Source organism: Microchirus variegatus, assembly GCF_963457635.1.
Source record: "Microchirus variegatus genome assembly, chromosome: 9".
NCBI lineage: Eukaryota > Metazoa > Chordata > Actinopteri > Pleuronectiformes > Soleidae > Microchirus > Microchirus variegatus.
Window position 1 is genome coordinate 5,534,170 of NC_139810.1, and position 12,456 is coordinate 5,546,625.

The following is a 12,456-nucleotide window of genomic DNA, read 5'->3' on the forward strand; positions in this document are numbered from 1 at the left end:
TTTGTTTTTTTCGCGAGATATAGCGTTAACGCCGTCCTCGTAAACGCTATATTACGAATTTGATTGAAATCTGACCAGGGTCCAGGGTATTCATGTTCAAGTGAACGGCGGTAAACACATCCAAAACACTGACAAAACTACCCAGATGTAGCAGAGCTGGCTGGTGTTTGCCCGTCATGCAGCTCTGCGTGGCGGGTGTGCTCTCTCGGTTGCGCTCGGCGGGTAGCCGCTAGCTAGCTAGTTAGCTAGCTGCTTTCATAAATCGTCACTTATTTTCTGACGTTAGTGTTCAAAGCTCAGCGGTCCTTTGGATGTATATCAAACCAACATATTCCAACACAATTCGACATTGTAACGTGCTTATTTGCGAAAATATATATTAACAACGAAAATGTTCCTTGGTAGATCTGGCCGCCATCTTTGTTGAAAAATATCAGCGGGCTCGCTGAATTCGCAAAGCATCATGGGTAATTTCATCTTCCACTTCTTTTTAAACCCAAATCAGAGCTCACTATATTTTGAGGGTTGATTATAAGGGCAAAATCGCAAATCTCCTTGCTCCACCCTACACGAGAACGCGCAAAATGTAGGGTTAGGGGATGTATTGGGACAGGGCCTAAGTGTCAACCCACCCACTGGTTTTGAAACTGAATTTGCGGATCGTACTGAGATTGTGAATGCCTGCAGGTCACACTGTGTGTTGCAGCACAACTTGCTCGATTACCTGTTTGACTCATCGTGGTGTAATGAAGACGACCTGTAACTCGTGATTAAAACCATAAACTCCTGAGGAAAAAGGTTTAACGATGTTATAAACAAAGTGAGAAGGATCATTTTGTTAAAAACAAACACACCTGTGGACGTTCTCTCTCGTGGCCACTTAAGAGAATCCAGGTGTTTGGCTTCACTGTTGTTGTCAGGAACTTAAACCACATGTCAAACATTATTAATATTATTAGTGGGCCGTATCGGATTGGCAAGCTAATGTGGCCTGGGGGTCTACTCTGTGTGCCTGCGCCACAGTTCCAGCCCCTGGCTTAAACCCAGAGGTAATAGAAGAAGCTGGGGCACAGAAGAATAAGACAACAGACTGGTACCGTTATTGGACTGATGAGGAAGCCTATTTTATGCTCTGCCAGCTTTAGAGAATTGAGTACTTTGAAGTTCATGGATGGTAGGATGACTCAGACCGGCAAGAGACATGCTAGCAACCAGGGCTGCAACGATTCTCTCAGTCTTCTCAACTTCAATGTGTGAATATTTTCTGGTTTCTTTGCTCCATACAACCAAAGAAATCGTTATTTTTTTGGTTTGTGGACAAAACAAGACATTTGAGAACCTCCTCGATTCCAGATTTGGTCAACACCGATGAAGACCAAACGAGTTCTACTTATGAAATGAATCGTTAGCTGCAGTCCTGCTAACAGCTAGCCGCTAGCTGATTTGTAAACTGCCAAATAATAACAAACTGAAAGAAGGGATTGATATTCTCAGTTCCCTGCTCGTGATGTTATACTGCAATAAGGACAGTCATCCAGTTGAAGAGCAAAGTCGAGCTACAACCTTAGCTTATGTCGAGGTACACTACCGTTCAAAAGTTTGGGGTCACCTATACAATTTTGTTTGTGTTTTCCATTAAAAGTCACATTTATTCATAAAAAGAGTTGCAAAATGAGTAGAAAATATAGTCCAGACATGGACAAGATTAGAAATAATGATTTATATTCATTATAACTCTCTTCAGCTGTGCTAATATCATCGCACAAGGGTTTTCTAATCATCCAATAGCCTTAGCTATAACGCGATTAGCAAACACAATGTAGCATTAGAACACAGGAAATTGGCCTCTATACACCTATGTACATATTTTATTTATATTTTAATGGACTATTATTCCATTAAAAAACAGACGTTTGCAGCTAGAATAGTCGTTTACCACATTAACAATGTATAGAACATATTTCTGTGACCCCAAACTTTTGAAGGGTAGTGTACTTGTGCATGGAAAACACAACCTGTTTTTTCCCTAAAGGTTTCATCGCGCTCCTCGACTCCAAACGCACTTGCCCGACTCACCCCAAAACTGTGAACTGCAGAAACGCTTCTTTACTTTACTCTCATACTCACACACAAAACCACAGGCACATAAAACACATCAAAGGTGTTGGATTCTTTCAGGGATCTGAGCCGAAAGTGGGGTGAGGGCGAGGGGAGGTAACCGGGGGGTGAGGATGGGTGCGATGGCAGCTCAGTGGGAGGTCTCATGTTCTAATGTTCTGGTTGATCTAAGCACCTGTCGGGCCTGGAATCAATCGCCTCCAAAGGGGCTGGCAGCTGTGACACGGTGTGACATGCACATGCTAACGGCGCAGACGGGGAAGTCTGAAGGTGATGCAGCTTCCTCTTCGTGTGTGTGTGTGTGTGTGTGTGCGTGTGTGTGTGCGTGTGTGTGTGTGTGTGTGTGGGGGGGGGGGGGGGGGGTGTGTGTGTGTGTGTGTGTGTGTGTGTGTGTAAGGCCCCTGCAGGAATCGCTGCCTCACCCTATCTACATGGGGCAAACTCATGTGTTGTTTCCTGTTTCCTTCAGGACGGTGGATTCCACTCGTTGTGGACCTGAGTGGTGGGAGAGGGAGAGTGGGAGAGAGGGAGAGGCTGTGGAGGGAATTTAGTGTGTGTTTATGTGTTGTTCGTGCAGCCACAGCCTATATTAGGAACCTGAGCAGGAATGTGGGTGGGTTTTTGTTTGCTTTCATTCTGCTTTGGCCTTTTAGATTTCATTGTTTTTGTCTGGTGAGTTTAAGTGTGAAACGCTGCGTTGCGCACAGTATGGGGGGGGGGGGTTACACTCGCCGTATTATTACAATATGCTCAAACACCTTGTTTTTCTGTGATCGTTTGACTACGTGTGTGTGTGTGTATTGATTCTGCATGCGTGTGTTTTGTCTGTGGTTAGGAAGCATTTGTTGACAGAGACCCAGGGGGTGGCATCCTGCAGTCGGGAGAGGACAAGGCCCTTAGGGTGTAATCAAAGCATGGAGGCACAGTGGAGATAAACATACACAAACTCACAAACACGTTCCTCCTTTTTCATCTTCGCATTAAAGGGGAAATTATGTGGTTTCATACGGAAAAAAACGGGGCTTGTTTTCTTAGTTTCGATTCGAGTCGGCGCTAAAATAGTGAGAGGTTTGGCTTAAACGTGTCGCTGCGATGTTAGGAATGATTGCCCGGTGTGACGGTAATGGAAAAACAACACCCTCCATGTTTATATCGATCAGCTTCCATTTCTCTATTTGCCTCTGGGACAGATTTTGTGTGTAAAAGAGTGACGACTTGATTTATGAAACTGCGTCGTTTCCTATCCAATATAATGAAGAGAATAGTGCACACACTTATTATTTTAGAGCACAACACTGACTACTGCTGCGTCTTTACGACTAAACAGGAAGCGGCAAGGACACAAACGTCGTCTGTTTAAATGCAGATACGTGCCTGTCTATTAAAACTCAAGATTAGCCAAATTTTTTTTTGGAAGACGAAAAACAAAGAGGAGCGGTTGAATCTGGATTTAAATTCTTAATAAGACACAAACTAACAAACAAACTGCTTTCAAACTGCTTTGAACGAAAACTCTTCTGGTTTTTCAAAATAAAAGGCATCATGAGATCTGGCTTCAATTCAAATCTGATTTATAAATTTGAGAAAAATTCAGTTTGTTTTTCAGTTTGCTTTTTTATTTCACTATAGTTTTAGTTAATTCAACAAATGATTTAGTCGTTTTAGTTGAGTTTTTATTTTAAGGAATTGACTCGTTTCAGTTAAGTTTCTATTTAGTCTAAGGCCCCGTCCCATTTCTCCCCCTTAAAATTTCCACTTGGTTTGGAGTGGCCCTCAGCCGTAAATTCCCCTCGTTGAGGGAAGTGTCTTCCCTGTCTGTGTTAACACAGAAGAAACGTGGAGAACATATATTATATCATGAATGTGATTGAAATCTGACAAGTCCCGGGTATTCGTGTTCAAGTGAATGCTGGTGCACACATCCAAAACACTGACAAAACTACCCAAAACTACCCACTAGCTAGCTAGCAGAGATTTGCCAAGTGCTTTGAAAGAGTTTCATACGCTCTTGAAGCACTCTGCAAATAGCCGCTAGCTAGCTAGTTACCTACCCAGATGTAGCAGAGCTAGCTAGTGGCTATTTGCCGAGTGCTATGAGAGAGTTTCATATGCTCTCGAAACACTCGGCAAATAGCCGCTAGCTAGCTAGTTAACTAGCTGCTTTCATAGATCGTCAGTTATTTTCTGACATTAGTGTTCAAAGCTCAACGGTCCTTTGGATGTGTATCACAACACAACATATTACAACACATTTCGACATTGTAACGTGCTTATTTGCGGAAATATACTACCATCAAAATTGTTCCTCTGCAGATGTGGCCGCCATCTTTGTTAAAAAAAAACAAGCCGACTTGCTGAACTGGCAAAGCATCATGGGTAATTTCGCTACATTTTGAGTGTTGATTATAAGGGCAAAATCGCACTTCCCCTTGATCCCCCCTACACGTGAACGGGCAAAATTTAGGGTGAGGGCAAAAATGTAGGGTTAGGGGAGGTATTGGGACGGGGCCTTAAGAGAAAGCCTTGACTTGTAGACGCAGAAAAGGAGGAAAGAATGTGTGACACCAAAATATGGATCACCAAATCCATTCATTTCATTCTTTAACTGCAGGTAAATCAAAAGTAAAACTTAAAATGGTCTGTATTCCAGAATGAAGTTGTGAACGAAGACGAAGCTGAATTGTAGTTTTTATTTATTTATTTTCTTTATGTTTTAGTTTTAGACTCAGTTTTGGTTAACTTTAATAACCCTGCTCCATACATCAGCAGTCCCTGTTTTTTATTATAATGACTCCCCCCTCTTTAATAATAACATGTTCGTCCTTTGACACACTCACACACTGCAGTGTGAAAGCCTCATGTCCTGTAACTGTAAATTAAATATGATGACTTGCTAAGGCAAACAAATCCATAGGGACGTGTTAAAGGGGTATTCCGGCTATTTACTGTTGCACTTCCAGATGGTTTGGAGACTAAATAGAAGCAGCAGATGCAGCGTTATCGTGACTCTCCGTCTGTAGTATGATCATCACCAGTTCAATACTCCAACTCCGGCTCCCGGCTTTCTACCATAATGCAAACTAATGACATTTTCCCTCAAACTCTTCAAACTCCACGCACCCAATTTTTTACAATCCAACGCGTTTGATAACCCCGACGATATCGCTGTGACACAATCAGGCTTCTTTGCCGCTGAAAGCTCTCGACGTGGAGCTTTTGATTGACGCAGGAGAGGCCCCGGATTGACAAAAAAAAAAAAGACGTGATCAGCTTATTTCAACATGCTCCTGTTAAGGCCCTGAGAATGTTATTCTGGGCGCCGGCAGGAGTGACTGTCAGCAAGTTTGTTTGTAGGAAACTCGCCTCGCAATATGAGGAGGAGAGGCAGCGGGGAGTGTTTGCTGCTTTAAGCTGAACTCTAGCCCAAAAACTGGATGAGTTTTCTCTTTGGCTTCCTGTTCTCCAGCTGTATGACAGACTCTGCCTCTGCTCACTGTCGATATATACATATATATATACACTACCGTTCAAAAGTTTGGGGTCAACCTATACAATTGTTTTGTGTTTTACATTAAAAGTTAGACTTTATCAGACAGAATAGAAAATATAGTCAAGACATTGACAAGATTAGAAATAATAAATTTTTATTCCAAATATTAATGTTGCCCTTTCGTCAAAGAACCAGCAAAACTGTTTTCAGCTGTGCTAACATCATTGCACAAGGGTTTTCTAATCATCCAATAGTCTTCTAACGCCATTAGCAAACACAATGTACCATTAGAACACTGGAAATGGGCCTCTACACACCTATGTACACTAAGTTTGGACTCACTTAGAAATGTCCTTATTTTTTAATCAAAAGCACTTTTTTTCAATGAATATATTATTAAGTGAATCATAAATACACTCTATACATTGTTAATGTGGTAAACGACTATTCTAGCTGCAAATGTCTGGTTTTTTAATGGAGTATGTACAGTGTACACTCTTAGAAATAAAAGTGCTAAGTAGAACCATATAAGGTTCTTCGGCATGTCCTCCTAGGAGAACCCTTTTTGGAGGGTTCCACCAAGAACCCTTTTCACGTCGAGAACGGGTTTTTAAAGGGTTCTCTGGATCAAAATGGTTCTTACTGGAACCATTTTTTTGTGTTACCAAGAACCCTCTCTTTGGGAAAGGACTCTTTTGGAACCCTTATTTCTAAGAGTCTATAGAGGCCCATTTCCAGTGTTCTAATGATACATTGTGTTTGCTAATGGCGTTAGAAGGCAATTGGATGATTTGAAAACCCTTGTGCAATGATGTTAGCACAGCTGAAAACAGTTTTGCTGGTTCTGTGACAAAAGGGCAACATTATTGTTTTTAATAAGAAATCATTATTTCTAATCTTGTAAATGTCTTGACTATATTTTCTATTCATTTTGAAACTCTTTTGATGAATAAAAGTCTGACTTTTAAAGGAAAACACAAAAAAATTGTATTGGTGACCCCAAACTTTTAGATGGCAGTGTACATATTCCATTAAAAACCAGACGTTTGCAGCTAGAATAGTCATTTACCACATTAACAATGTATAGAGTGTATTTCTGATTCATTTAATGTTATATTCATTGAAAAAAGTGTTTTTCCTTCAAAAATAAGGACATTTCTAAGTGACCCCAACGGTAGTGTATGTGTGTGTGTGTGTGTGTGTGTGTGTATGTGTGTGTGTGTGTGTGTCTCATAATGAATGTTATCTGTTCCTGTTCAAAGCAGGACCCTCTGCTCTCTTATACCACCGACCCGGCTGACGGCTGTTTTTTTGTTCGTTTCTGGCAACAGAAAGGGCCGAGTGATCTGGAGCTGGCACCGGAGGAATACTCGGTGATGATTGGCTCCTATCCCTGTAACATCAGCTTCCATAATGACCAGCTGTTTCACTGCACCATCAATGGACTGCTGAGCTCCAGCGAGCGAGAGCTACCTGTCACTGTGAGTACACCATCCATGTTCGACACCAAAGCACAAACACACACACACACACACACACACACACACACACACACAGGACGACCTTGTGTTGGAAATATTGCTCAATAGACCTTGATCATTTAAAGATATCATCCATCTGTCAGACAGAACGCTGTCCAAACATTTAGTCAGAATCCAGACCATCTGTGAGGTCCACTGGCTGAAAAAGACCTCTGATCTCTGTGAGTGTGAGTGGAGGCGTGTTTACTGTTCACCATTATCTGTTTAAATCTTCTCCTTAAGTCTCTTTAAGTTTCTTTTTCTTTAAATTCTGTTTTTATTGTGAATTTCACACATTCATTCACACATCAATACGCCAATCTCAACCATTCATCTGTAAACTGCAAGTGACTCGCACAGTAATACATCCACGAGTCCCCTGACAATACAGACAGAGATGATTGGTCCTCACTCGATCACATAAAAGATAGTAATAATAAAACACACTTCTGAGTTTAAAGTCCGAATTCTGAGATTAAAGTCTGAATTCTGAGTTTGAAGTCTGAATTATGAGAATAAAAGTCAGAATTATGAGTTTTAAAGTCAGTATTCTGAGATTAAAGACAGAATTCCGAGTTTTAACGTCAGAATTCCCAGAATAGTCAGAATTATGAGAATAAAGTCAGAATGACTTGAAAACTCAGAGTTTAAAAGTCAGAATTCTCAGAATAAAGTCAGAATTATGAGAATAAAGTTGGAATTATGAGTTTTGAAGTCAGTATTCCGAGATTAAAGTCAGAATCCTGAGAATAAAATCAGAATTCTGAGTTAAAAGACAGAATTCTGAGAATAAAGTAAGAATTCTGAGTTTTAAAGTCAGAATTATTTTCAAATATTTTTTCATCCTGTGTGGCCCTAATCCTCTTCTGTACGCCAGAAAGGGACCAACATTGAACAAGACCAAAATATGTGAAAATGATCCATCCACAGGTTCTTCCAACAGAACTCTCTCCGTGGTGTTGAATTTGAAGTTTTCCTTTGTATCTCACATAAATATTCCCAATCTTCTTCGCTTAAAACTAGATTCTCCCATTTCCGTTTTACATGTTCACACACACCTTTCATTTGTTGTAAACCCCTTAATAGAGTCTTGAGATGTTATTTCGCTCCTCCCCCTTGTGTGTTTTTATTTATTTATTGTGTCTTCGAACTTTCTCTGCGTAACAATCAAAAAGGTCTTAATCAAGATGTGGTGAAGCCCTGGTGCTGTCCTGATAAAACCAGACACTCTTTCCTCTGCCCACGTTCCCCATCTGTTGTTGTCCCTGCTGTTGTGATAAGGCTTTATTAAAGGAGGAGGGGGCCACTCATCTATATTTAAATATGAGCCAGACCGTGACAGGTTTGCTAAAATAGCTCACAAGCATATGTTAGAGTGTGTGTGTGTGTGTGTGTGTGTGTGTGTGTGTGTGTGTGTGTGTGTGTGTGTGTGTGTGTGTGTGTGTGTGTGTGTGTGTGTGTGTGTGTGTCTGAACTCTAATCATTGTTTTTCTAACTTTTTAAAAGGAGGCTGAATGTAAAAATTGTGGCCATATGCTCGCACTCGCTCTCTTCATTACTGCCCGTCCTCTTCGTCGACCTGTGTGTCAAAGCGCCACGAGTCTCTGGGTTGTGTTGTTTTGTGTTGTGTTGTGCTGTGTTGTGTTGTGTTGTGTTGCAGCGTACGAAAACAAAAACAGAGTTTTTCGTGCGTGAAATGAAAATTGTACTCGTGTGAGTAAACTTGCCTGTAACATTGTCATCATTTTTTTTTTTTTTTTTTTTTTTAATAACATGCCTCCGCACTCTGGCAGATTGAGGAAGTTAAAAATGTTTAATCAGCGACAGGACGACACGTCCCAGGGCCTGATCACACTTGGCGATGCTCATCCTCCGCTGAGGGACTTTTGTGATGGATGAAACACCACAGGATCCTGGGCTGCAATACGGATTTTTGTTTTTATTTAATGAATTATGATGAATTAATTAAACCAGCAAACAAAAACACAATATGAAAGTCTTTGTCAAATCAAAGAGATAGACCAGGGTCAATATTCGATTAATCAAGTATTATGATTATCGATTAATCTGTTTGAAGCTGATTAAAACAGGATTTCTGATTCTTTTAGCTTATTAAATGTGAAAATGTTCTTTGTTTCTTTGTTCCACACAAAGAAATCATTCAAACTGAGGACAAAACAAGACATTAAGTTTTTTAACGTTTTCTGACATTTTATGGACCAATTAATTGATTTATGGAGAAAAGAATCGACAGATTAATCGATTACAAAAATAATCGTCAGTTGCAGCTCTAAAATGTACCTTAAAGGGATACTTGAGTAAAAGTACAAGTATTTTTTTTTTTACCAGAAAATGACTTTGGTAGAAGTTGAAGTCACTTTTTTATAATAATTACATCAGTAAGTCTTTAAATATGAAAAAGTCATTTTCTGGTATAAAATTTACTTAAGTTTTAGAAGTAAAAGTGGAATTGAGCCAAAAGTAAAAAGTATGGCAATGACTTTCAAAACAAAAGTCATTTTTGCTTGATAAGAGTGATTTATGTCATACAGCACATCGTAAAAGTAGTTTTATGATGATTTTTGTTACCACCTGCAGCCAGTCGTGTATAAAGTACCTTAAAGGGATACTTGAGTAAAAGTATCTCACCAGAAAATGACTTTGGTAGAAGTTTAAGTCACTTTTTGATAAGATTACTTCAGTAAAAGTCTTAAAGTATATGACATTTACTGTACTTAATTATTCATAAAGTCATATTCTGACATAAAATGTATTTGTAGAAGATGGACAGCGGTAGGGCGAGTTGTTTTTCAACTGGAAGGTTGTGGGTTCAATTCTTGGCTCTTCTAGTCTATGTGTGTCCTTGAGCAAAGACCCATGTTGAAGCCTGAACTCTTAGAAATAAAAGAGTACCAAATAAGGTTCTTCAGCTTGTCCTCATAGGAGAACCCTTTTTGGCTCCAGGTAGAACCCTTTTGTAAAGGTTCCACCTGGAACCCTTTATTCAGGAAAGGGGTTTTAAAGGGTTCTCTGGATCAAAATGGTTCTTACTGGAAACATTAGTGTTACCAAGAACCCTTGAAAAACCCTTTCTTCAGGAAAAGGTTTTTTTTAGAAGCAAATGGTTCCAGGTAGAACCTCAGCCCTTGTAGAAGAACCCTTTTGGAACCCTTATTTCTAAGAGTGTATGAAAGGGTGAAAACTGTAGTTTAAAGTAGTTCAATCACGACTAGAGAAGCTCTATATAAATACAGACCATAATACCAACTCTTCTTCTTCTTCTGATTTTATTTGGTAGTCACGAGCAACGAAGTTAGTTAGAGGAAATGTAGTGGAGTAAAAGTTTCTAGAAATATAAATAACAAAGTACAGATACGTGAATTTCGTACATAAGTACAGTAAGGAAGTATTTGTACTTTATTATATAACAACTCTGGGTAAGACTTTAGATTAGGGAACACATATTCACCATTTACTTGGCGCTTACTAACATATATAAGTCGCATACTAGCCCTTTATTAGTAATCATTAAGCACCTTATTCTACATCTATTACGACATGAATTAATATTTTTCCTACATAAGTGCTTAATATTTACTAATAAAGACCTAGTATGCGACTTATATGCATGTTAGTAAGCACCTAGTTAATGGTGAATATGTGTTCTCTAATCTAAAGTCTTACCCAAGTGTTGGGATTAACATTAGGAAGAGTTTGCAGCTTGTGTAGAGAAGCTTCTCGGGACATTAAATGTCCTCTTCTCCGCTTTAAAACACTTCCGTGAACACAGAAATAGACGGAAACAACTTTTATTTCTCCCTCTGCCTCGTCTCTACCTGTGACTCACTCCAGCTCCACCTTCTCCACCCCCATCCATCCATCCATCCATCCGTCCGTACGTCTCTTAGGATGTCTGAGAATAAACACGCGCAATTAGCGCGGACATAAAGGCTAGGGCAGGGGTCACATGAGATGCCATAACACAAATGGGTGGCCCCCGCCTGATCCCCCCCCCCCCGGCCCAGCCGCCTGTGCACTCTGCCAGCGGTGATTTGTGTGTACACGTTTCGACAGGAGCATAAATACACAACCGCCGTGTGTCGGCACATTTGAATAAACGCATGCATGTTGAGCAGAGGCGATTCTAGAGTCTGTAGGGGCCCTAGGCAAAAATTCCCAGGGGGCCCTTCCTTCCAACCAGTGTTCATCACCATTATGTTATAAATAATCCGACACCAACGAAAAATGTATGAGTTCAAAATATTTTTTATTTTTTTTCAAAAAGAATGAAATAACATGGAAAAACCTTGTAATTAAAATTTACGTACGGAAGAACAATAAAATACTGTAAATAGCTTTTAAAAACTATATAAACTTAGTAATAAAAAATACATTACACTGTTAAGAACCCACATTATGACACAATATGAATATATAGAACAATAAAATACTGTAAAATAACTGAAAAAAACATATAAACTGAGTAAAAAAAAATATGCATTACACTGTAAAAAATCCCCTGTCATTGCAAATCGGCCATTGTTGTTAAAGGGGGACGGGGAGGCGGCTGGTCACTGCACATTTCAGTAAAGACAGCCCTCAGGCTCCGAGTGTCGGGGCCCCCCTATCAGCTCAGGGGCCCCAAGCAGTTGCCTGCCTTGCCTGTTCACAAGCTGCGCCCCTGATGTTGAGTCCGCCGCGTAGTTTATGGTCATTTGTGTCTTTCACTTTCTCTCAGGGGCAGAACTGGATGTTGGGAAGCAGTGGTTGTGTTTTTTTTTGTTTTTTTTCCCTGAGTGAAACAGGAACACAGAACAATGACACTCTCCCCCCACCCCCCCCTCCATTAAAGCAGCGCTGGCTGATGCAGTGTCCTCTCGCTGGTCTGGATAAATAAATAAATAAATAAATGCCGGGAATAGAAAGAGAAACGAGGGAATGAGGGAAAATAAGGCAGCGTGAGTCCAGTGAGGCAGTTTCCCAGCGTTAGAGGGATTTGGATTTTCTTCTTTCTATGAAGTCTGTTCAGATGAGGGGGGGAAGCAGAGAGAGAGAGAAGGATGTGAGGAGGGACCACAGAGACCCTGCTGACTAATCAGAAGGCAGAAGTGAAAGTCCTTTTCTTGTCACATCTGGGTTACTATGAACTACGCGACTCTTCCAGCTCGTTGCAGCGAGACCATTTTTCAAAATCTACTTTGTGCTGTTGTTTTTTTTTTTTTTTCCTCTCCTCCTGTTTCCCTGCACCTGTGTCCATGTTGAAATGTGTGCACACGTGCATTTGTGCAGACACTGGTGTTTCCATTACACGGCGAGCATTTCCACACC

General features: G+C 40.4%; 1 protein-coding gene across 1 annotated transcript in view; it reads left to right on the forward strand.

Annotated features, from left to right (window-relative positions):
- The window catches only part of plxnd1 (plexin D1), a gene marked incomplete at its 5' end in the record, with an annotated part of 152,229 nt that overhangs the window by 87,769 nt on the left and 52,004 nt on the right, over positions 1-12,456 (forward strand). Inside the window, one exon of the mRNA XM_083895357.1 lies at positions 6,940-7,089. Coding sequence (XP_083751483.1) covers positions 6,940-7,089 — 150 coding nt within the window. The remainder of the gene's footprint in view (positions 1-6,939; positions 7,090-12,456) is intronic.